At 36.1% G+C, this 25,335-nt stretch overlaps 3 protein-coding genes across 8 annotated transcripts in view; 1 reads left to right on the top strand and 2 right to left on the bottom strand.

Annotated features, from left to right (window-relative positions):
• The window catches only part of MAT1A (methionine adenosyltransferase 1A), a 30,882-nt gene extending 17,954 nt beyond the window's left edge, over positions 1 to 12,928 (bottom strand). The window contains exon 1 of one of the 2 annotated variants that reach the window (XM_067000146.1): positions 12,786 to 12,928. In XM_067000146.1, the coding sequence (XP_066856247.1) occupies positions 12,786 to 12,825 (40 nt within the window). In that variant the 5' untranslated portion in view covers positions 12,826 to 12,928. Of the gene's footprint in view, positions 1 to 12,781 lie in introns of both variants that reach the window. The other variant, XM_067000145.1, reaches the window with a different exon arrangement.
• On the bottom strand, positions 1,221 to 21,072 carry DYDC1 (DPY30 domain containing 1). Of its 5 annotated transcripts, none has more exons than XM_048074947.2 (7): positions 20,855 to 20,997; positions 20,207 to 20,359; positions 19,890 to 20,012; positions 18,320 to 18,400; positions 17,316 to 17,408; positions 15,718 to 15,776; positions 1,221 to 1,315 (listed from the first exon to the last, which is right to left on the bottom strand). In XM_048074947.2, the coding sequence occupies exons 2-6, from the start codon at positions 20,351 to 20,353 to the stop codon at positions 15,723 to 15,725; spliced, it is 498 nt and encodes a 165-aa protein (XP_047930904.1). In that variant the 5' UTR covers positions 20,354 to 20,359; positions 20,855 to 20,997; the 3' UTR covers positions 1,221 to 1,315; positions 15,718 to 15,722. The 5 variants fall into 5 exon arrangements, with proteins under 5 accessions (XP_047930904.1, XP_066856261.1, XP_047930907.1 ...); XM_067000160.1 differs by lacking the exon at positions 1,221 to 1,315 and adding an exon at positions 2,723 to 2,811; XM_048074950.2 differs by lacking the exon at positions 1,221 to 1,315 and having other exon boundaries at positions 14,733 to 15,776; positions 20,935 to 21,072.
• EXOSC3 (exosome component 3) lies at positions 21,068 to 24,095 on the top strand. The gene is made up of 4 exons (XM_067000150.1): positions 21,068 to 21,370; positions 21,473 to 21,622; positions 22,299 to 22,450; positions 23,803 to 24,095. The coding sequence occupies exons 1-4, from the start codon at positions 21,068 to 21,070 to the stop codon at positions 24,002 to 24,004; spliced, it is 807 nt and encodes a 268-aa protein (XP_066856251.1). The 3' UTR covers positions 24,005 to 24,095.
• The last annotated feature ends 1,240 nt before the right edge of the window (positions 24,096 to 25,335 follow it).

Here is a 25,335-nt window from a genome sequence, read left to right as displayed (position 1 = left end):
CCAGGAGTACTGTTGACAGTTCAGTTTATCTGCTTCTTCAGTTCGTGTCTCCCCTTATTCTGGGATCTGTGTTGTGTTTCCAACCGTGTGTTGTGGTTTTACAGGGATAGATAAAAGATCTGCAAATGCACGTCTTTTGTAGCAAAAGACTGGGAGAAGTTTGTTCTGCATTATGTAACTGTATTTTACTTTTCCCCTTTCATCTCTTGAAACGTAGCATTCTCTCCTGAAATATTTTTTTCATTTTCATTCATTACTCTTGCACATTTGAGACGAGAGACACCTGATAAGATATAGCACACGACAAATTTCTCATTTATGCAGACCTCTGCCTTCAACTTTAGCCTTCCTTTTCATTCGTCCTCTTTTCTGTTAATTAAGATCCATCTTAACTTTCTTTTTGAGAATCATATCCTCATATTACAATCTGACATTACACAGAAATACACTAACTGCCACAATTGGGTACTCAGTATTCAGTTCCACTACTAAAAATGTCTTCAGTCAGATGGCTAATATTTGGAATATGCTGATGGTATGACAGGTATGAAGACAGATAGCATTTTGTGTAAGCTTGTATACAAAAAAAAAAAAAAAAAGTGCAAATATCTACATGAGGCAGACCCAGAAAATGCCCAGCACCATTAAAACAAAACAAAACAAGTTTAACTATTCTTAATTCATTTACAGAAATCATTCTAGTCTCAACCTCAGACCGAACCATTGATCTACCAAAATCAAATTCTCCCTTTCCTTCAATGAACACTGAATCATACTCTCTTAATCATTCACTCAGATGTTAAAGTACCTGATAGTTGGATTGGAACAAATAACATGCTGCTTGTACCATAGCCCCTGCAATTTTGACAGCAATGACATCCTTACTGCTCTTCAGTTTAAAAACTTAGTTTACTTCAAACTCTTTGTCAGTATTATTCTAAAAGACTAGTCCCTTGGACTCATATTTCTGCGTTGTTACATATTAATGTAAGAATTCATTACAATTTTCACTTTCTACCAACATTCCTGAAAATAATGACCAACTTCTGTGAATGTTCCCCAGTAATCTGCTGTAGCACTGGCCCCCTTCTAATGATCATTGACATGGAATAGTTTGTTTCAAAAAACCAACCTCTTGGTATTCTTGTACACAGAATTCATGCCAGAGAATGAAAAGCACTGGTTGCACTTAATGATGCAGAATTCACATACCAGACACATGTTATGAGGCATAGCTTTCTCTGGAGTAGACTGTCATCACCCCACTGACTCTAGGATTCTATCTCAGTCCGAATAAATTCTGCATTAATAACACCTAGAAAAATGGAATTAAAAAAAAAAAAAAAAAAAAGACCAAAGAGTAACTACTTATATTAACTCTAGTTAATCAGTAACATTAAAAAATTATATTAACTTTTAAAGTAAAATAATGTCAGTGATAATCATTCATTCTTAAATGCAAATGCTTTTCTCTAGAAACACAGAAAGAAATGAGGGGAACAGATGAAACACCTCTGACAAAAACTCATTTTGTACACATAAGAGTTCTCATTCTAATTCTACAAGCAATCCTCCAGCAAAAGCAGACAAGATTGAATACTCAGTCTGTAACTTCCACTCTCCCTTGCTTCTGTTTTTGCTTTTTCTTGTTTTTCAATGCCACTTAAGGACAGAAAATGTAGTTTGGGACTAGACCTTTTTTTTTTTTAAGGTAACACTTAAGCAAAATGTAGGAACAGGCCTCTCACACAACCTTATTCCTCTCATATAACCTTATGTAAAAATAAAAATCGCAAGTTCTTAAAATGCTGAAGAGTGCAAGTAATTTGACATACAAGTAATGAGTCTGCAGTCCCTGTTTATTTTACCTTTGCAGTTCTTCCTTTTGAACTCATTTCTGCCTAGTTAAATGCATCTGTCCTTGAGACCTTTGGAGGGTCACCCTTCATTACAATAGCCTCTCTGCTAATAGTATTTTAGAAATGCTGTGCAGTTGCATTTCACATAACTTGTGTAAAACCTCCAGTTTGAACTGCTTCCAGGTGTGGTTTTACTATCAAAAGCAACACGTTTGCTTTATGGCCATGAAGCACCTCAGCATGTTCTTTTCCAGGACATCTTCCAGGACTCTAAACCAGCGTAGGGTTAGGTAATGTTTAATTTGGCTTCTCTTCGCAGACAATTTGACTTGTTAAATATTTGTAAAAAGGTAAGATAGAGCTCTACCATCATGTGTATATCTCCTGTCTATGCCAAAAAAAAAAAATAGTAAAATAATGATTGATATAAGCATTTTTCCCTATTCCATTTTACAGATAGTGACTCAGCTATTAGTGTAACAGGCTTCCAGAATTTCTATTAACTTTACTGCAATACTGAACAGCTTTGTGGTACTGAGCCCTAAGAAAGTTAGTTTCTCTGCAAATCTTCTTATAAATCCTATTATTATCCATCACTGTTTTAAGTATATTTAGACTATATTCTGTGACCTTTACTCAAAAGATACCTAAAGGCAAAATTCTCTGAAGCTGTATGACTCCTGCGCTTTGAAATGAGGCTAAAGACAAGACAACTGTAATGTAAAAATTACAATGTCTAATACTCTCAGTATTTATTCATGTTGACAGTAATGACAATCCCAATCACTGGAATAGCAATGCAACTCTTTCTATTAATTGTAATCTGTTTGGAACCGTTCCATGTTCTTGTTACCTTTACTCATAGCAGTTCTGCAAAACTACCCCTCTTCTAGTTCATAAAACATTTGTCAGCTGTCAGAAGGCACGGTTTTATGGCAGCCTTGAGAAAGCCCTGGAAGTAACGAAGTGAACAAGAAGTAACTTAGGAAAGAATTTTATGAATGACTGCTATTGATGCTGCTGATTCTCTAGACAGATATGACTGATAAATCGCCTTGACCCTAGACCTTTCATGACATAGTCTCATCAGTTCATTTTACTTGCTCACCTTCTCTTCTCCTGCCCTTATCAGCTTTTATCCTTTGTTCCCCTCCCCTCATCTTGTCTTGCTTACATCCTTTTGGTTATTTAAGACACATTTCTTTTTTTTTTTCCCTTTGCTTACTCTTTTTACTCTTTTCTTTCTCCCTACATATCTCTACTGATGTCCTATTTATGTTATAAAACACTGAGAATGGAGCCTACCTGAATGAATGATATCTGTAGAAATGAAAAATGAGCTTAGATATAAAACACTTCCAAACTACCACAACAGAATGGAAAGGAAGAAGGTAGCTGTCCTTAAGAACTGGACATCCTTACTTTACCTGCAAAAAAATCATATTTTCACTGTACAGGTGAAGCAGTACAGGTTTAGACTCAATTTGCTCGTACCATTTCACTGCAGTGGCAACTTTTAGGTAACTCCTTTTGAGTAATGAGGAAATTATGTCAAGAACTCCTCAGGTCTCCTACATGATAAGAATCAGGCATGGGAAAACCATTCTTTAAGCTCTGCAATTGGCTCTCTCACCACAACTTTCAAAAGCACTGAAAAACAAATTGATTTGTAGAGAGCATACACTTCATGATAACTACACTTCTGTTATCATTAAAGGACGAAACTCATGCTTAACTTTTAACAATACACAGGAATACCTCATGAATACAAATAACACATATGAAAGTGTTTTCCCAAATACTTTTGTTTTGTTCTCTCAACTTTATCATCAGATAAGATGTTAACTGTTTAACAGACTAACAGTTAAGTTTCTTATCTTGCTGTTTTATTCTCACTTTACAAAATCATGCAAGGAAATTACTCCTAACATATGTGGAACATGTAGAAATAAATTCCACTTATGTGGAGAATGTAGAAATATGTCTTCTAACTGTTTATGGAAATAATTCTAATACCAGTTTCATCAGTGCTGTTTAGAATAAGTATTTAATATTAATACAAACAGTGTGTTTTCAAGAAGTTATTGTAGGTCATCTTTTTTCGTATTAGAAATAAGCATTAAATTATGGAAGCCTCATGGGATGTCTTTGAGGGCATTTTGATTTGTTGATAAAAAGATTTATCTTGTATATTTTGTGTTAAGGAAGCTGGGGGGGGTATTTAGTTTTTGAAGTTAACATAAGGAAGATTTGTTTAGTTGGGTTTATTTCTTTAGCATGAAGAATGACAAGCAAAGCAATAGAGCCTGTATATTGGGAACTCAACACAGAACTCCCACCTGCTTCAAAACTCTCACCTCTAACTATTATTACCTGAAAATTCTGACTCAAGGCCTCTCAGACATGCAGGTGTAAAATTTCACTGACCCATAACCATTCAGGGCAAAATCAAATATTATGGGACAGAAAAAAAAAAGTGATTGCACAAAGAAAGGAAATGTTATGTATTCTGTGATGAATGTTTATCACCTAGCATTTATTCTTTCATACCACCCTTCTCCTTCTCACTCTGGAGTCTGGGACCTCCTGCAAACTCTGCACACCACCATGAGCAATTCATTTTTGATTTCATCCTTGAGCCTTTTTCTAAATTTTTGAGTCAATACCAATTCACAGTAAATTCGTACTGTGTGTTCTATCTAACTTAATCCACAGTTATTTCAGCTTCAGAGAGATTCTCTGCTGTCTCCCATCTACCTTCCTCCCTGCTTCCTAAGAAGTCTTTTCAGATTCTTCCACTATTAATAAGAAAGAAAATAATTAATTTTGCACGTATCGTTATGTGCTTGTCCTCTTTGCACATGTTTGACCTTGAATTTTCTACTCTGACACATCACTGAATCACAGAAAGGTTGAGGTCTCTAGTCCAACACCCTGCTCAAAACAGGACCCACCTAAGCAGGTTGCTCAGCATAATGTCATTAAGTAATGTGTGCCAGGGCCATGAAGTAGCAACTCTGAGGTGCTTCTTATGAAATAATTAAAGTTACTTTGGAGATTAAATTTTGCTTTTATTAAAGTCAAATGTAGTCTTGATTGCAATTTCAATGGGAGCATTATTTCCCCAGAACCATGCCACTATGGAGAATTGAATACTACTTTGTTTTCTGTTGATTTTTTTAATAAAAGTCCTAGCCGTTTATGTCTAAAACCTGAGATCATTCCTCAAGGGTCTGTAAATTAAGTACATGTTTACAAAGTCAGGCATTTTTAACAGCCCTTAGATAGACACCTCAGTTTCTTGCATAATAATGTTAAATAACAAAAAATTGCTTGTTTTTTTTCTAAATCAGTCTTCATAAATTAGAATTGGTGTACCAGAAAAGGTAGAAAAATAACAACAGTAATTGAAGTTTAAGGTTTCACTTACATCTTTTTTTTTTTTTTTTTTTAATATGTTATTGCTTAAACAGCATTAAACCATCCTGGTATATAATAGTTCTGTCTTTGTCATTTTTTCCTATTAAAGCATTTGCTTGTGTTACGTCCTTATATGAAGGCCTGCTACAACAGAATCATAAACCCTCTAAGGGTCCTCCATAAATGATGAGATAGAATGGAGCCCTATTTCATCTTCAACTCATGTAGCAAAAAGCCTTTTTTTTAGTTTGCAAACATGATAACATATAACTCAGGATTTTGCTTATGATATATATGATAAATTTAATAATTTAACCCATTCATTGTTAAAGTTATGTCCTGGACAGGAATGGCAAATTCTTAAATTATAAATGGTCTCCCTCAAACCTTACAAAAAGCCATCTATGTATTTTCCTTGGATGTTTTTTCCAGTTGTCATGGTAAGTTGGGAAAGACTGTCATTTGCTGCGTAACAAAGCACAACCCTTAAGTTCAACTGCAAGGAGTGTGATCATACATCAGACACACACAGAGCCGCAGTTCCTTTCTGAGCAAATAGTTAGGACTCCTTGTTGTTAATGACAGGTCTAATCACCTGTCCAGACTAAATCCCATTACAGCCACAGATCTTTATCTCAAAAACAATTTGGCTAGGGTAACACAGCAGTCTTCTAGCAGCTCGGGATCTGTACAATCTGCATTTACATGTCTTACGACATTATTGGTGTAAACCATTAGGATTTCCTCAGTACCTTAGGAAACAGACTGATACATTCAAATAGCCATTACCCAACAGTTTTTGCTGCAGTCGTTCACAGATGTTTACAGTACAGGTGGTCTTTGGACTTTGAAACAAATATTGACTCTAGTACATGAAGTGAGGTTGCAGGAACCTATTTGCAGGAACATAGTTGTGGAATCCCTAAGTTCTGGCTTCCTGACAAAGAACATTAGGTTAAATTCAGATGCTTTTTATTTCTTCTAGATATATAATGCAAGAAGGAACCTTTCTTTCATGTGGTATAGGACTAAAATTACTTTTCTTAACCATTTAATAATCAAAAATCTTCATATATACTTGCCCTATACGCACAGTGTATAGAATCATAGAATCATCTACGTTGGAAAAGAATTTCAAGATCATCAAGTCCAATCATCAGCCTGACCTACACAGTCCCAAGAGCCAATATTTGCAGATGTAGCTCATTTATGCTCACAATGAAAATATTTGCATACTGGAAATTGCTTGATCCAGGCAAACACATTTACTTGTATACTCAGTATTAATCTAGTCAATAATGAATAGCAGAATTTTACTTTAATTTTGCATGACTGAAAATGACTGCACGATGCTGTAAACTCCAGAATTAGGCTTATATGGATATCTGGAGAAAAAAGATACAACATACAACCAACAACTTTGTTAGTCATTACTCCTATCCGTGGAGGTTATTCACAAGTTTCCAGAAATACTCCCACCATCATTGCTACAGAGCTCAAATGCACTACCACTGCTCTGGGATGTGCCGATTATGTACATAATCTGATTGGTTACGTCTTTCAGAAACACCCCCAACCTGACCTTGTCACCAGTTGGTTCATCCAGGGAAGGCTGCCATTCAAGTAGCAATTTCACATACTTGAGCTGGACAAATATATTATCAGACAGCAAACATCATTATCTTTCATCTATGTCTGAAAGACTTCACTCCAACTAGTCATTTAGCAGTTTCAAATAAACAAGTCTTAAATAAAACACAGCCAAAATGTTCTTAGATGTGTGCTTAACCAGAGAACACTAATGGATGAAGGGCACGTAACATCAACCAACACAAGAGCATAAACGGTACTAGACAAAAATACATACAGTAACCGGAGCACATAAAAATTTCTATGGATTACTATTTATAGATGGAATATAGAATGGAAAAATTCAATACCACCAAAATATCTTCAGGCTTATAGACATAGTTGCCATCTCACAGTTTTGTTATAATGCCCGGTGTTTTACAGACTAAAAGTCTCAGGATTTTTTTCAGTATATTTCAGATTTGTAAATAAATAAATAAAATTGATTTCTCAAGACAAGACAAATAAAGCCCAACATCTATTACTGTATGCTATTGGCATTTTAAATTGCATTCCAGAAAGGCTGACTTGCAGTTTTTTGAATTAGTTTTGAAATACTGTATTGAGAAGAAACTCTGGGGTATGGCAGCAAGAACTCATAAGATGTGCAGTGCAAGGAATCAGCCAGCCACCTCCCCCGTTTGTTTTGTTTTCCAAAAATTATTAAAATAATTAGGCTAAAAAATGTTTCATAGCCAACTAGAAAGGAATGATAAAGGTTAAGAGGTCTCTACATTTTTTTCATATGATTAAGTGTAAATATATATGCACACATTTTTTTCTACAGCGTGAGAAATTTTTCCTTTTTCTCCATTTCTAAACAAGTATTTTTTCATCACAAGCTGGTTGGAAGCACTTAATCATGACAATACACAGAAATGAGATATATGAGCCGAAGGTGCTTATAACAAGTAGGCTCTGAGATATAGGTGTGCTGAGTGCACAACTGAGTCATATTCTCTATGCTATTATTTTTGCAACAGAATGCTTATCATGAGTGAAATGTCAGTAATATCCTTTTAAAAAGAAATTTTTAATAAGTCACATGTAGGATTACCAAAGTTGAAAAGTATAAAAAAAAAATAATTTATTAATCATTCCAAAATTATTAGTTACAAAAATATGTACATGCAGTGGTTTCTTACTCCTCATGTTCTTTGTGACTGACACCCTAGTCATTCTCTATTGGAAAATACAGCAGAACCACCAAAGAATGCTAAACCAACCCAGACACCCCTGCTAGAAGATGTGTAACTATCTTTTTTTTTTTTTTTTTTTTTTTTTTGTGAGGACAGATTTTAGCTTTCTGCCAGATGGTCTGCCTGAAAAGTAAAGTGGGACTTGTGAGGTGTAATGACCTCTTGCTTCGATCCTTAACAACAGGAACATTTTTAACAAAGACAAATGTCAGGACTACAAATGTCACACCTTTCCTGTTGTACTGAAACATACAAGAAGGACTAAAACTAACCAAAATAAACCTGACTATGATCTGGTGTCAGTGTTCACAGTGTAAATTAAGGCTATAAACTTCAGAATGTAGTTCTTAAGGATTGATTTTTTTTTTAAATTTCTGCAATGTATTCAGTTTATGCTCATCACATTACTCCAAAATCACATTACTCCACACAACGGACCAGTGACACTACATCTTCTCAAGGAAGCAGACTCAGTTACAGCCCTGTAAAAGGAAACTGAAGCCTGCAGCTCTGTTAGGCAGGGAAGGAGAAGGAAAAATCTAGCAGCTACACTCTTTACCAAGCTGAACGTTACCCTACAAGGGTTGTAGTTCTCAGCACTAAACAAGTGCAAGAACTGCTCTTAGGTATATCTCCTTCTTCTAATATTTTCTCATCTCTTGACTTTTTATCCCTTCCAGCTCTTCATACAAATAGTTTTGTATTAGGAGTGCTTAAATTCCCAAATTCACACCATTAATTCTGTCTCTTAGGCAGAAGGTATTTTCTTTTGAAAATTGATACTGAAATTGGCATCCATCATAAACCAACTCCTCAAAGACATGCTCTTTTCTGTACCTCTAGAAATCCTGGCTAATGAGAAAATTAATACTATGCCCATATTATAGTTTATTATTAACTACTTCCCAATTGCTATCAATGCCTTAGAATCCCAACAGCAATGGTCAGAGAAGGAGGCATTCAGAGGTTTTGGTTGATCAGTTCTATTTCATTACCTCTCCACCTCTGCAGTACCACAAAATATGTCACTGGGATTCTGTAAGCCTTTAGAAGTAAGGTCAGCAAAGCGATTGCAATGTATAATTATTTTTAAGACACATGCACACATTCTCACACAACTGGCACAAATGTTTTACCAGGACTCAAGTGAGAGTCTTGCCAATAAGTTCAGTAAGCACAGACATATCTCCTTAGAAAATAAAGTATTCTTTACACAGACAGAAAATTAGAACTCAAAATTCATTTCCAGATTTTGAATTCACATATATTTGAACCTATTCAAAACTGAAGGTTTTATGTTTACAGTTCACAACACTGAAATACTACAAGTAATAAAATTTTATCTTAATAAATACGAATTACTTATCCTCCCAAACAAAGCAAAACACAGAATAGTCAGTGGATTTTTTCTTTTAAAGTTTACATGGTCTTTGCAAAATAAAAGAAATTTAAAAGGTAGTATTGGTGTACTGCTCTCAGCTGCAAGAGCCTCTATGTGTACAGGTGGCAACGTTCTTGTAGTCACAGAATAGCATGGCAACAGTTGTAGCTGCTGTTTGTCATTTGAAGAATATCTGAAGAAAATGCAGCAAAAAACGGAAAACTGCCTTGACAGTTCTCTGCTGTATTTCAGGAGTCAGCCCAAATATTTAGGAACATACAGGTCTGTCTGTACTCTCTTGATTTTTTGTGCCAAGCAAAGCTTAGAAAAATTCTAAGACAAATTCATTTATCATGTAACTGTGATGAGTTTCCAGGTGATAGACAAAAAAAAATAAAAAATCAGAAAAGTCACAAAAGAAGGGTAAGGAGAATGTTACCTATGGCCTAAGTCTGAGCAATGATGAAAACCTCAATTCTAAATATATTTAATGTCTTTAGAAACACGCTCTATTGAGATAAGAATAGACAATGTTTCAGAAGGATGACTTATAGTTCTTGTAGAGAAACTTGCCTGAATAGTTTTAAAATACAAGCAAACACAGTAACACATAGCTCAAGCCATAGGGAGAAAAATAATAGTGATACATTTTTTCTATAGACTCAACTTATATAGACACATATGAGCACTGAAAAAATGTTGAAGAACAGCTGCCTCAGAACTTCACAGCAGTCCCAGCTTTAGAAATTTTCAGCTGTCAGTGCCTAAGGGTAACTTTTCAGTGCAGCTAGGTTTACAATGAAACAAACAACAGATCCTGTTTCCAGGGTTACAATTATCGGTTAAATAAATAGCACTTTTTAAACTTATCTACTAAACACATCAGTGGCAAAACCAAAATTGCTTAAGATAATAATGAACCAAATACAGGTGTGTCTGCATGCAGCCAGTCATTTCTGGAAGAAACTACATTCGGGAGGTGGGGTAGAAATGGAGCAGAATGATTGGAGAAGCCCAACACACTCCCAGGAATGTGACTTGAAACTGAGCAAAGGGGAGCTGCAGTGCCCTGCTGCTGCAATGGGAAAGATTTATTGTCAGAATGTTCCCTCTCTCCCACCCTCCTTGCCACAATGAATCTTTTCTCTTCTGCAGTGTCTTCCCCTACACATAGTTTGAATCAATCAATTTTCTCGTTCTAAAATTAAGTATAGTAAAAGTTTAATAAGGAAGAGATGAGTTCTCAGAGGTAGAATTCAAGCTTACATTAGTAGAGAGCACAACCCTCTTACTAATGATTTCAACCAGAGCTTTTTCAGCAAATTCGGTGAGAACAAAATTGAGATCCTTAAAAGACTACTTTCCCAGTGCAACAACAAAAAATATGTATACATTTTGCTTTGTTTTTTTTTTTTTTTTTTCAATCAACAACAAAAAAATCAGCTCTATTTATTACAGAGCTGGAAATTTGATTCAGCTCATTAAAAAGAAGTAGACATTTGATCAAGTTCAGACATACTTCCTCCTCCCCCAGAAAAAGCTACTGCTTTTATCTGGAATCTGCAAGATCACATCTAAATTATAGACAAAGCACTGAGTAAAATCATTTATTTTGTCCAAAGAAACATTTGCTGAACTCAAACGCCCATGGGTTTTACATCAAACTAAAATAGTACGTTTTTCACACCCACTTTCCCAAGATTATGGGGAAAAAAATCCTTAATAATATCATCTCCAATTATTATATCCAGGAATGACTACATGCAAAAAGTGGCAAAATCTCCTTCGAGAGTTTGTTAAAAGACTCCAAAACCTTCTAAATATTCTTTAGAGAGGGTAAGGTAATTCAGATAACTTTCATATGGTATGTCTCATATTGAATGTTTCATATTGAACGTTTATTCTAAATCGAGCCCAAACTTCATATAGTTGTTTAAAGTATGTTTGAAATTTTAAAATATGCCAGATGCGAAACTGATGGGGAAGAATAGTTTCGATTTTTAGTGTGGTATATGTTTCTGTGTCACTACAGAAACACCAAAACATCCTTTTTAATAAATAACAGCTTGAATAAGATTAACTAGCAAGAAACCAATGCTGAGCCTTCTCTACTTGTTAAATTACTTGACTGTTTGTCTGTTGCTCTACTTTTGGGTAATAATACAACCACACTTGGTATTAACAATAAAATGGCAAATGGCTTAATATAGTCATTTTGTTGGTGGTGGTGGTGGTTTTTTTTGTTTGTTTTTCAACCTCACCCTCATGAACTCATGTTCAAACAGTCAAAGGACTATTCTAAGAAACTAGTGGTCCCAATTTGTTTTCAAAATAGCCATTGACTTTAGGTGCCATATAACTGAGGATAAAATGGAAGCACTGAGCATCTCCAGTAAAGGGCCTTAATGGATATAATCATTCATGACGTAGCATCTTCTAGAAAAATTTCAAAGAAAATTTGGTATAAACCCCAGCAATTCAGATCTACAATAAACACTGATTTTGGTTTATGATAATGATGAATACACAGGTTAACAGAGAAGATCCAGAGTATTTAAGCTGGATATTCAACTGAGAGCTCTCAAGTTCCGTGAATCAAAGCCCTCTGCTTCTTAAAAAAGTTCGCTACACTGTGACATCTCAAATGGTATCTTCCTCTATCTTGCCTTTCTTCCACTAGTACTAGCCCAATAATATCTACATAAAAGTTTATAATAGTGTAGTTTCTTCCACCATCTGAATTGAAACAAATACACAAGTATATAGCACAAAGACTGCATGAGTGATAATGGTAATGCCAGAAACCAAACAAACCTAAAAAATAAAATAAATAAAATAAAATAAAATAAAATAAAATAAAATAAAATAAAATAAAATAAAATAAAATAAAATAAAATAAAATAAAATAATCAAACAAGCTGGTAAGATATTTTAAAATTTGCATCAGTCCATATCAGTAAAATCAGGATTAGCCTCTCTCTTCTAGCTGTAGTCAGTAGACAACACTGTTCTTTAACTAACCTAAGAACAGGAAAACTTCACAGAAGTAAAACAAATAATAGCTGACTTCAAATGTAAGTAAACTGTATTAGCAAAGTTCAGAGGAAATCAATTTTACATTTAATCCCAACTAATTCATCCAACTCTCACTGCCATTAGAAAGTTGCTGTGAAAAGCTATTGCTTACAAAAGGATCAGTTTCTTTAGACTATGAAGGAAAATCACCTATCAAAAGAAAGAGGACTGTTTACTTAATAAAGCCTACTCTGTTAAATGATAACATAAAAATGTACTTGCTGCAACATATATTTTTCCTTCCAGCAGAAGTTTCTCGCATTGCAGAGCTGAATTTCCATCTTTATGAAATAGCTGGTAGTTAAACTGATTCATTTTGTCCTATTTTGGGCTTGATATCTGTTTGCATCCTTATGCTCGAGTATTGCTGGAATGAGAACAGCTGTGATTGGGTACATCACTATCAGCACATTCTCTGGAGAATCTGTACTTGGGGTCTTTTAACAGACCAAAAAAGTCTGTTCCTGGTCTGAAGAAAGGAAAATGTATAATTTCGTAAATCTTCTGTCAGTATTTATTATGATATTTTCACCAACATTTTCTATTATCTGCCTCTGATGGAAAAGAAAGCTGTAGCTTAACTTAGGTAATTGCAGGTTGTTGGTTTTTGTTTGTTTGTTTTGTTTTTTCAATATACACCCTTAGATTTTATGCAAAAGTTAAGTTGTACTAACATTTCTGGAATCACATCATCTGCAGTAACAATGGAACGGTATCTTCCTCCTTGTCTCCTGTTCCAGGCTCTATTCTAGCTATACTCCAAAGACTGAAGTACAGAAAGAGAAGGCAGTGATTTTAAGCTGTCTTCATTTCCATCCCAGCTTAGACAACTAAGCAGAAGTCATCCCTGTTGTATACTACAGTAACATTTCCAAGTTACCTATAACTGTTTTGCACCTTAAGAAAGTATTGAACCAACAATACTTTACCCTCTGATCCCATATCTAAGATAAGAATTCCTATAAAGCTGCAGGAGGCAATCAGTGCACTAGGTCTGTGCACATCAGATTCTGAACAATGGGAACTCTCTTGAACAATATTTGAACACCTTATTTCTTCTTATGTACTTTATGTACATGATCAGATTAATATAACAGCAAAGGAATAAGTAAACTGGAATCTGCCTTTTTATTTTGACCCTTGCTAAAGGAATTTTCTGATAAAAGTTTCCATTTGAAAAATCAAATTCTCAAAATGAGAAATAGCAATGGAAAGATCACAAAGAAAAAGTCACAATTAAAACAAGATGAAATAAAATGACAAATAATCATGGTTTGTAACAGGCACAGCCACCTCTGTTGTTTTTTTTAAGGATGCACTCTAGTGGACACACATATAACCAAATAAAAGGAAGACACAAATGTTATGAAAAAATAGACAATGAAAGCCACTTGTTGGAATTAGTAATTAGAATTATTTACTAGCATGTTTAAAATCCTGTCTTATAACTTAAGCATATGTCCTAACTAAATGTGAAGGCTGAAATTTTCATAGTCAACATATCTAAATAACAAGATTTTTGGTTAAATTTGTTTAATTTTTGTTAAGTTTGTTAAATTAAATCAACATTTGTAAATATTTATACCTGGGTAATGCCATTTTTCCCTTTTGGGAAAATATATGTCATAAAAGGCATATAAACAATTAACAGCGTCTGCAATAAAAACAATGTGACAATAAAGAGAGTGATAGCATTTTTTTAAATAATGGCCAACAACTTTATTATATGTAAGGAAAAAGCTATATATTACTATATTAAAAATAACAGTGCACACCTTTTAAAAAATTGAAAGGATTCTGCCTAGTATGAGCTGCATGAACAGAACAAGTTATTTAGAGCAGGAAAATATTTATTACATGTTTGACCTTATTTATTACACGACTGACCTTTGCCTATTGGGTATACCTATTTTTAATATTTTCCAAAGAGAAAGATCTTAAAGCTAGCTATAATATAAATGAATTAAAGTGAAACTACCCAAAAAAATCTTTCATCCCACACTTGAAGAATGGCAAATACATTATCTACGCACTGAATTCGTAACAAAGAGTATCCCATCATACAATACTGGCAATATCCTAAGGTTAATTGTCCAGTAACCCGTGCTATTAGAAGACACTGAGATATGAAGACACTTTTAAACCAAGAAGCAGAGGATTTCTCAAGGCTGGTGTGTTTTCCATTTATAATGAATAGACATGAAACATTCTTTACAACCTGTACCAAGGTATCAGTGATTACAGAAAATTGTGATAAGAATTAATGCAATTTTTAAGGGATATAAGAATGATTTTTAAATAGATATGGAAAATATTAAACATTCTTCCAAAATTTTAGATGTGAAGCTTTGAAATCCAATAATGGTATTTAGCAAAGATAATCAACACAGACATAGTTTATTGACTTGCAAATTCAAGATAAATGCAGAAGATTATTTTAAGACCCGATTAACCAAAACGGACATGCAGACACTTGTAGCTCACCTAATATCACACAATAACCAGAAAGGTTTATCTAAACTCCAGAGCAAACACCTGGAGTTAAAAAAGTACCTCATGATTTCTATGTTAGACGCAGAAGGTCTTTTAGTACACCTGTCTACTGAGTGAGAAGGTTACTTCTAGATGGCATAAATCCTCTGACTAAATTTTTGCGTTTAGTTTGATGTATAGAACTCTCTCTCCATCTCCTGACATATATATATCATGCTTTCTTAATATCAGAAACCTTTCAAATTCTTGTAAAGTTTTTTTGATCTTTCGCTTTTCTTTATTATTGATTCAAATTATCATATTGTTGCCCTTACTCCAAAACAACCTTGATACATGAATTATATCTGTAAAATCCATATGAATTTTAAGTTGTTACTCTCCAAGAATCAGTGGGCAGTAAGTAAAAAATATATTTGCTGCTTTCATCACAACTCCAGTTTTATTCCTTCAAGTCATCCATGACAGCTACTCTGGTTTAAGAGCAAAAATGTAGCATGGCATGCCAGAACTAACAGACTTCATACACCCAGAAAGCAAGGAAACTGAAATAACAGGTATACAAATCAGTTCTATATATAAAATACATAAATTAAGGCATTGCCCTTCAGCAATCAATGAATAGAAAGTTGATCAGCAAGCAATGAATAGAAAATATATTTACTGCTTTCAGATCGGTTGGGAATTTTCTTGTTCTGATTCTGCCATGACATCTGTTGCAGTCTAAAAAGAACACAAAAAGTTCTATCAGTCTATCAGTTGCCAGCATTAACTGAATTTCGTAAAAAGAAAAAAAAAAAGATTAAACAATCACCTGACTTTTATTATAAGATCCAGTAAGTCTGGATGAAGCATTATGATTCTGAGAACAGAACAGTTTCAGCAGTACAGGTGTATATATTTTCATTTTATTGATTTGTCCTTGATTTGTATTTCAATACAACAAATGTATCACTGGAAAAGCTGAAATAACATCATCAAAGGACTACATAATCCAACTTTAAACCACATTAGGCATGAAAACTGAAGAGGATACATACAAGAAGCAGCAAGTAAGTTTAGTACTCATTTGCACTTCTGGTTTTGCAATTCACTTATTTAAGGACACATAAAATATGCCTGAAGCCTCATGAATAGTTTTTAATATTCAATTGTCAGAAAATTATAAAAATTAGGACTAGACAAGACCTTGAGAACTCATCAGATTTACCTCTTGGCAATATCAAAGTAACTGTGAACAACTGGCCCTAAGTATATTCATAGATATATTCACAATTATATTTGGAAAACACTTATAACACTGTTTTTCACTAAAGTAACCCTAAACATAAAGCATATTAATACCACAATTTTAAGTTCTGAGCTCGAATTGTACTCCTGATGTCAGAAATCAAGTGAGCAAATCAGTAAGGCTAATACAGGAAAAAGGAAATCGACCAAAATCTCAAATAACACCACTTGGAATACTCTTAACTGAAAAAAAGACAGACGTAACAATATTTTTATCTACAGTGAATGCACATAAAGTGGAAGATTTCACATGAGTTGGCATCAACTGTTAAATGTACTGCCATGACTTACAATAAATGAAGGTTGACTGATGTCCTCTCAGTTCTCTGGATAAGTACAAACAGAAAAAAAAAAAATACAGCCGTGGAAGTTGCCTGTATATCACACTTCAGTCACAGCTGTAGTACTGAAAGCAGTAGTCATACCGGCATGGGGCTCGGACAACCAGAATCTCAGTGGGTCTTTGCCACAATGAGCACTGTGCACTCTTAGTACCTGGTCTTTTTCGTTAAACAGTTGCTCAGATATCTCGGCACAAGACTGCATTCTGCTGCACCAACAATCAGAACCACTCAGAAAAATACAAATAACTTCATTCAAATGTGAGTCATGTTTCATGATTTAGTGCATGTCCTGTATGACTATCTGTTCACATGGCAAAAGAAGGCTGCCTCCTCTTTGAGAATATTCATACTTTCATTTGTAGCACATCTGAATCCAAAAGGGCATGCATCTTAAATCTTGAGGATTTCGCCAGCCAATGCAGAGACACTTTTAGAATGCCTTAACACAAACCAGGCAACAGGCTAAGGACAGTTTGAATATTATGGCCAAAATACCATCCCTTAAGATCATAGGAGAGAAACAGCACAGCTTTAACTAGAACAGTCTTAGCTTTTGGTATGTCAATACAGATAAGCAAATCCTTAAAATTAATAATTTATAGTCTCCTCATTCTTTCTAAACACTTACCTCAAACTGTCCACTCTCGTCTAGCTCCTCAACTGTGGTCAAATTAGGTGCTCCAGGTCTATCTGTAAGTTCAGCAATCGTCTTTTCACTTCCCTGTGGTAATGAAAATGTGTTTTCAGTTAAAAGTATTCCATGTCATGAGCAATTATCTACAGTGAATACTTCAGATATGCTAAAATGACTTTATGTATTAATATAAAGAGAATATTTCAGATGCATGCTACACAAATGTGTTAGTCAATGGGGTCACTCCATGCTTGTCTATACTATTTTTATCATTTTTTAAATAACAGGAATTTTTAGTTTAAATTTCTCTATATTCAGTTTTCCCTGTCACATTCACAGTCATTTTTCTACAATTATGCACTATCAGTAATTCAACAGTGCTCTAAAAACATGTATATCTCTAAAATGTTGCGGTCCCTGTAAATTTAAGAAGTGTTTCAGATTTGAAAGCTTTACTGAGTTAACTATGGCAAATATCCGTCTATATTATTAACTGAAATAGCATTATATGACAATATATTTACATAGACCTCTGTATACGCACTCCTGTTAGCATAAATACCTGGGAACCACAAGGATCTTGGAATTAAAAGACATCTCAATTCCAGCCATAGTCCCTTTCCCAGGTACAGCAAATGACTTGGCATTGCCACACAGTAAAACATTATTGTATAAATATTTAAATTAGACATGTTTATGTTATAACACTTTCTCACAAAAGTTAAGCCAAACTTAAGCCAGATTTTGCAATAAATTTATGCTCTGTTCTGAACATAAACTAAAGAAACCTAATACAACAGATGAAAATTCAAGTATAAAACACAGACTGGAAGCAAGGGGTTAGACATTCTTCCCCAATTTTCACTTTTTTTCTTTTTAATTTGTTTTAATACAACAACCCCGGGTTTCTGCCTTGTGTTTTGTCTCTAGTGACTGCATCTAGAAAAGACATCTGATTAACAGCATTTTTAAACCGTTGATTAAGCTTTGGTTTAAACCTCTTGATCCTTCTGCTGCAACTGCATCTTGTCTTCTTCATTCTGCAGCTCCAGCTTCGCCTGTTCTTCTTCCAACTCCCTCTGCAGTCATTTAATGAAGGGACAAATTAGCAGGAAAAAAATACATGTCCATTTTCCCCACCCCATTGCTTCCAATGTATTTCATGGTTGAAATATTAAAAAAGGCATAAAACACATAAAAAAAAGGCATGAAACACAATTTTATGTTAATAATATAAAGTCCTCTCACCATCATCTGACTTCATCTCACAGATGAATCATATAGAATCAAATTTATGAATAAAAATGATAAGCTATTTAGATTAACCATCTTCATCAACCTTTACATTTTCCAATTGGAAATATCTAATATAATGTGTTGACTCTTTGCAAGCCCTATTACATCAGGACTTTAGAAACCAAATAATCTGAGCATTCACATTCAACAAACACTAGGGCCTAGAGAATACTGCTTGCTGTAGCATTTTGTGAACAGTTAGTACAAACATTGTCATGTCGTAGCAACTGGTTTCCACGTGCCTTTTTGGTGCATACAATCAAAACAAGCCTGAGTACAAAACCAAAATCAAAATTGTGAATTGGGTTAAAAAACATGTCTAGTATGAGCATTCTTCGTTTATACTATTTAAAATTACTCACTTAGTACAAAACTTTTGGTTTCCAAATTAGTAAATTCCAAATTTTAAAAAAAGTGCAAGTGAAATAGATTGAACGCATCTTACACCAGAACTGCGCTTAATATGATTAGCTTACATTTTAGATCACACTTTTGATTTGATCACGTGAAAGTGAGCCAATTAAAAAAAAAATCCAGTAAATAATATCTACATTAACACAGCAGCATGCACAACTGAGGCTCTTGCATGCATGCTGTCTGACACAGGTGGTCATATTCACAACCCTCATCCATGAAGGACAACTTCAAACACAGATGTCGTCTTTAGTTCTCATATTTCAAGTCCACATAGTATAGGATTTAAACTGCTATGTCAGCAGAATGCTCAAATAGCTAAGGACAGAATCAGGGCCCTCTGCTGCTTAAATATGCAATATTGATTAATTGATTCCCAACTATTTTCAGGAATCAACAATTGTGTATACATTCTCATTACCATTTTTGCCTTACTGATACTACATTGAAATATCTTGCGACAATGAGTGGTTATTACTCCTAGGCCTCCTTGCAGGCCTGTCAAAAGTTTTTGTACTGAATTCTAGCTTTATTTACACCACCTCTTGTTCATAACTAACTACAGAAGACAGTCTGCTTATTTTAAGTTATTTCTCACATAAGTCTTAAGGTATTTCCTCTTTACTTTACATGCCTTCATTTTTTTGGTTACATCTTACCACATCACAGGTAAGTTTTTCTTCCCACTTGCTTACTGGTCATTTCATTTATTATTTAGAAAAGTGAGGTTTAAATACTTGTTTTATGTTAGTTACCTTTTTCTCAAAATCAGTATACAGAGAATAAAGGCATACTGAGTAGTACAAGTTTCTACAACATCATATGCTTTTATAATTATCTATTATTAATATTATTAACCTGATGTTGTTCTTCGAGTTTCTGCTGAATCATCATCTCTTCCTCCTTCATTTTTCTTAACATTTCAAGTTCTTCCAGGGCTGCCTCCCGTTCTTTTTTCAGCTCAATCCTCTCCAACATTCTCTATTTCAGAGGTAACACGGAATCAGTTAAAAAACACAGAGATTAAAGAGCCTTCAAATATATTGTCATAAAATATTTGTTCAACATCTTTCCCATAACTTATATTACACAATTTCTTAAACTTTTTGTGATTTATCTCTAAACATGATCTGATATTCTTCATTTCATTTCCTATTTATCCACTATATATCCACCTTTTTTTCTTCATCTAAGATTCTCTTGTAATTATAAATCCAATGTGCCAGATACTCTATTGGGTCTGCTGGCCGATGCTCTACAACCTCTGCCAGTCCCTTTTTCAGGCAACTTCCCAGGCATCTCTTCAGATATTGAGACTCCATTCAGATCTACTAACAACAAACAGACATACATTAGTCATCAATGTCAGAATTAAATTAGGGTTTTTAAGAAGTATCGACTCAGGTACCAAATACTGGATATGACATTACTCCTCTTATTTTATTATAGCTAATTTAATCGGGCAGTTAATAGAGGAAGTTATTTACATTTAATATTTAGTTCTTAAACGTTCGAATGATAGATCAACTGTAATAAGCACGGCAGAGAAAAGTGCTTAGTTTTGTGTGCCCCCACTTATTGTTTAGGCACGCAGCATTAAAAAACTGCTTGGAAATAAGGTGGTAGGCCGGCAGGGGTCACCGCGGCGGGCTGTCAGGGTGGGCGCCCAGACAGGCCCTCAGGTGCGCCTCAAGTGCCCTGAGCGCCCTCACCTGCGGCCCCCACCCACACCCGCTGCCCCCCGGCTTCATATAAGCGCAGCCCGGGGCCTTCCTTTCCTTCCCCAAGCTCCATCCCGGGACTGCCCGTGCGGCAACAGGCACCTCGCCCTGCGGACCGGCCCCGGCTGCCAGTCCCACTGCCCACGGCCTGTGCCCGCTGCCCCCGGCCGCCACCCTCGCACCCCAGCGGCCCGAACGGTCGCAACGGCCCGGCCGCAGCGCGTGCCGCCGCGTCACTAAGCAACGCCGCCCGCCACGCGGCGGCGCGCACGTAGCCGGAGGGAGGCCGGCGATCGGAGGAGGGGCCCGGCGGCGATGGCGCAGGGCGGCAAGATGGCGGCGGGCAGCGGCAAGATGGCGGCGGAGGCTCGCGTGGGGCAGGTGGTGCTGCCGGGCGACGTGCTGCTGCTGCCCGCCCGCCCCGAGCACGACGCCGAGCAGCTGCCGCTGGACTCCGGGGCGGCCCCGCGGGGCCGGCTGCTGTGCGGGCCCGGCCTGCGGCGCTGCGCGGCCGGGCTGCTGGTGACCAAGTGCGGGCTGCTGCGGCACCGCCAGCCGGGCGGCGGCGGCGGGGCGACGGCCGGAGGCGCCTACTGGGTGGACTCGCAGCAGAAGCGGGTAGGGGACGGGGGGCGGCGGGGAGGGCTCGGCCGGCCCCTCCCGAGGGGCTGCTGCGGGGCCCGGCTCGGCCCCGGCTGAGCCGCGTGTCGCTGCCCGCAGTACGTGCCGGTGAAGGGCGACCAGGTGATCGGCATCGTGACCGCCAGGGCGGGGGACGTCTTCAGGCTGGACGTCGGCGGGAGCGAGCAGGCCTCGCTGTCCTACCTGGCCTTCGAGGGAGCGACCAAAAGGAACCGGCCCAACGTGCAGGTAGCGCCCGCAGGGGGCACCGCTGCCCAGGGGTCAGCCGGGCGGCAAAAGAAAAGCGTTGCTTTGTTATTATCTCTTCCATAATGCTGCCAGCGGTAGATGCTGGTCGTGCGGTAATGTTCACCCGAAGGGGGCACTCTGAGGTTGTAAAACGAGCTCTTAACGCAGATACTGGGAGAAAACGGGTTGTTTCATAACACCGCTGAAAACATGGCACGTGCGTGTCACTGCTTCTGCATTCAGCTGAAATACCATCGCCAGCATGTAAAAATGGACTGTAAAGGGAAACAAAATAAGCTGGTGTGGCTTTCTTGTGGTCCTGATAAACAGTTACAAGAGTAAGCTGCTTAGACTTGACTTTTAACATCCTTAAAGTCCTGGAGAAGGAGATGAACTCATGTTTGGTATTTCAAAACAGAAAAGAAGAATACCTCTATAAAATAAAATACTGTATTTTTTGTAAACGTCTTTTAGATTCTAGTAGTGATACAATATTATTGTTCATATGGAAAGTTGTCTTTAGTAGAAGAGAATAAAAACTTCTACTCATTTTTTTACCAATATTTTGCAACTATTTTGTGTCATCCTGGAGGATCTTTATAAATAGAATATTTCTTATGAATGTGCAGTATGATCATCTGTAATAGTTTTTGCTTTCTGACACTTTTTGGTTTAGGTGGGAGACCTTATTTATGGTCAGTTCCTTGTAGCAAATAAAGACATGGAACCAGAGATGGTCTGTATAGACAGCAGTGGAAGAGCAAGTGGCATGGGAGTAATTGGAGAAGATGGATTCCTCTTTAAAGTTTCCTTAGGTCTGATAAGAAAGTAAGTACCAAGAAAATTAGTCACCCTTAATGTGTAAGGTTGTAGTTTTAGGTAGAAAATGCACAATTATTTATACTCTGAGAAGTATGGACTAACCAATAATCAGGATATGAGTCGTAGCTGTTCTAGTGCATTTATACTAGTTTTACTGGATGGAAGATGCATGTATTTTGAGTCAGATATAACACATTTTTTCCCCCTGAAGAAATCCAGATGCTCTTCCATATTGTGTTGTAACCTGTTTTTTTAAAAAAAAAAAAGAATGCGGCTGCCAAGGCAGTATAGAAAATACAACCATCCCTGAGGGAATCAAACATTCAAGGTGTGGTTTCAGTATGTACCTACTGTCTTGAAGCTTAAATGAAAATTCGTTTTCTGATTAATGAGAGAACTGTCAGCTAAATTTACGTCCCCTGCTAAGTAAAGGGATCTTCTCACATCAATATGCTTTATTTTATAATTTCCAAAGAAAAATGTTACCTTGAAATATGGATACAGATACAAAAAAAAGTAGAATTTTCATTTAAAACTGATATGTTAACCCAGGAAACACTTCAGTCTTTGAAATGTATTTCAAACTTTGGAGTTACTTAGGTTAATGCTGTGGTAAATACAAGATTTCTGTGACTATCTGAAAGTACCAGCTGATACAGGTAAATGATAGTCAAGCTTTGTTGTTTTGGTGATTAAGGTAGGTGGTAGGGGGACTGTTCTTTGGAAAAGCAATCTAGAAATGCGAAGTAGCTATTTCATATCTGGGTTTTGTAAATGATTTGGTTTGTGGCCCATCATCTATATATGTGAGTAAAGAAATAACAGTATATTACTGTTTACTCTTGATATGTTTTTCTCTTTGAAAAAGCTTATTGAAGCTTGATTTGAATGTGAGATGTGTTATGATATAAAACTAAAATGGTCTCTATCTAATTGTGTTAGTATTGTCTCCTGAAGGAGGAGAAGGGAATTGTTGTTTGGAAAAATCTTTACCTCTGGTGTTAAACTAGTAAGTAACAGCACTTCAAAATGTTGCTTTGTCAAACAGTAGTTTTAGAACTTAGAGTTATAGAATTATTATAAAAGAAACAATTTACTTTAAATTTTTCAGGTAACTCTTCTGAATCTAGTTAGAAAAACAGCAATAAATTCACAAGTGCTGTATTTTAAGTGCATATATTTTCAGAGGAAAATGAAAAATCTGATATTGTATGACTATTTTGGATGGATACGCAACTGGATCATCTTACCTTTTGGAGTAGTTATAATAGCTCCCATAATACCAGTGCTGCGGCTTAGTTACTGACTGAAATAATGCACTGCTTACATTTTCCTTTCTTTTTTAATCTTATTTACAGGCTCTTGGCTCCCAAATGTGAAATAATTCAGGAGTTGTCACAGTTGTACCCATTTGAGCTGGTGCTGGGAATGAATGGAAGAATATGGGTAAAAGCAAAAACAGTTCAACAGACTTTAATTATAGTAAATATTTTAGAAGCCTGTGAGTATATGACTTCAGAGCAGAGAAAACAAGCGCTTGCCAAACTATCAGGAAATTGATTAGACAACTTGAGGATTTGAGATAACTACAGGGTGTTTTGGTTATTTTTGTATACAAAATATTTATATTAAAAGTGATATTCCAAATGAAGTCCTAGACTTTTTGTTGTTGTTCAATTACTTGTATCTACTCAGCTGGTCCTGCCTTATGTAGGATTACTTCTGTGATTATGAAACCCTGCCTGTTGTGAATTTTGACTGATGTGGAGAGAATGCGGAGAGAGTCTATAAAAGCTTCTGTTAGTTGAGTTTTGAGGTGTAATTCCAAGTCTTCCATTTAAAAAAAGGTTGATTTATAAACTGCATATATTTGTTTTTACTTGTTAGTATTAGAGCTTCAAACAGTACATGTTTACTTGGGGGTAGCTGAAAGCATCCTGTAAGTCATTTGTTCTGATCAGGTGCTTTATTTATATAGTGATGAGTTGATTATTTAATATTCTTACAGAACTTGGGAATAAAAACACAGGTGGAGAAATAGAAGAAAGTAATTGTAGGGTGTACCACAAGTAAATACAGGGTAGTTGAGGCAAGTGATCAGATAAGACAATGTATCATCACAGTGGCATTGCCACTTTCCCTAAAGATAACCATGCTAACAATCTTAAGGGAATAGTATTAGGATATAGCTTCAGTGCAAACATTCGGGAAACCTGATGGCTTGAAACTTGATGGTGTAATGGAGCTAAAAATATACTTAATGGCAGTGCTGTTTGAAGTCACTTAGGACTCCTTTATTAGTGCTTTTTAGAGTTGAACTGAAGATCACTGGAGGAAGAGCCATGTATTTCTCAATTCTAGACATTTTAGATTTGTTTAGTTACATCACAAAGATTTGATTCATCTTTGCTTCATGTTTGACAAAATCAGCATCTCCAGATAAAGCTATATTAGGCTTCATTGTGTAATAGTTCTTCACATGCATATAGAGGAAATGCTGTTCTAGGAAGGATATGTCAGTGTATTTTATTGTATGAGTAGGTTGCTCCTGACCTTTTGAGAAAAGATCCCTGGAGTAATGGAGGGGGGATTACTGACACCTGCTTCCTGTGGGAGAAAAACTTGTCTATTCACTAAATGAACTACAGCAGTGAAGGTAGCTGTTTAAGCAATTACTTAGATGTTCTTAAACTGAATGCTTGATAAGCAATAGTTAAGACACCAGGAAAAAAAATGATTAAACAATTTGAGTATGCCTTAAAACTTAATTCCAAATTGAAACATTTTTTCCTACTCTATCTCATCCAAGTTCAGTCCATGGTTTTTGATGTGGTTTTCTTTAGCATCTTGCTCTTTAAGAAATGCCTTCAGTTCAGAGCCACATCTCTGAC

Source organism: Anser cygnoides, chromosome 7 (assembly GCF_040182565.1).
Source record: "Anser cygnoides isolate HZ-2024a breed goose chromosome 7, Taihu_goose_T2T_genome, whole genome shotgun sequence".
NCBI classification, from domain to species: domain Eukaryota; kingdom Metazoa; phylum Chordata; class Aves; order Anseriformes; family Anatidae; genus Anser; species Anser cygnoides.
This window is presented reverse-complemented; position numbering and strand designations above follow the sequence as displayed.

Bases quoted from the DNA above. Each gene is read 5' to 3' on its own strand.
- DYDC1 (XM_048074950.2), bottom strand. From the start codon at position 20,353: ATGGAGTCTCAATATCTGAAGAGATGCCTGGGAAGTTGCCTGAAAAAG. The intron at 18,401-19,889 runs GTTAATAATATT...AAATGACTGCAG, and splicing joins AACTCGAAGAACAACATCAG to AGGGAGTTGGAAGAAGAACA. The intron at 15,777-17,315 runs GTAAGTGTTTAG...TGTTCTTTTTAG, and splicing joins ACGAGAGTGGACAGTTTGAG to ACTGCAACAGATGTCATGGC.
- EXOSC3 (XM_067000150.1), top strand. From the start codon at position 21,068: ATGGCGCAGGGCGGCAAGATGGCGGCGGGCAGCGGCAAGATGGCGGCG. The intron at 21,371-21,472 runs GTAGGGGACGGG...CGCTGCCCGCAG, and splicing joins TGGACTCGCAGCAGAAGCGG to TACGTGCCGGTGAAGGGCGA. The intron at 22,451-23,802 runs GTAAGTACCAAG...TCTTATTTACAG, and splicing joins TCCTTAGGTCTGATAAGAAA to GCTCTTGGCTCCCAAATGTG.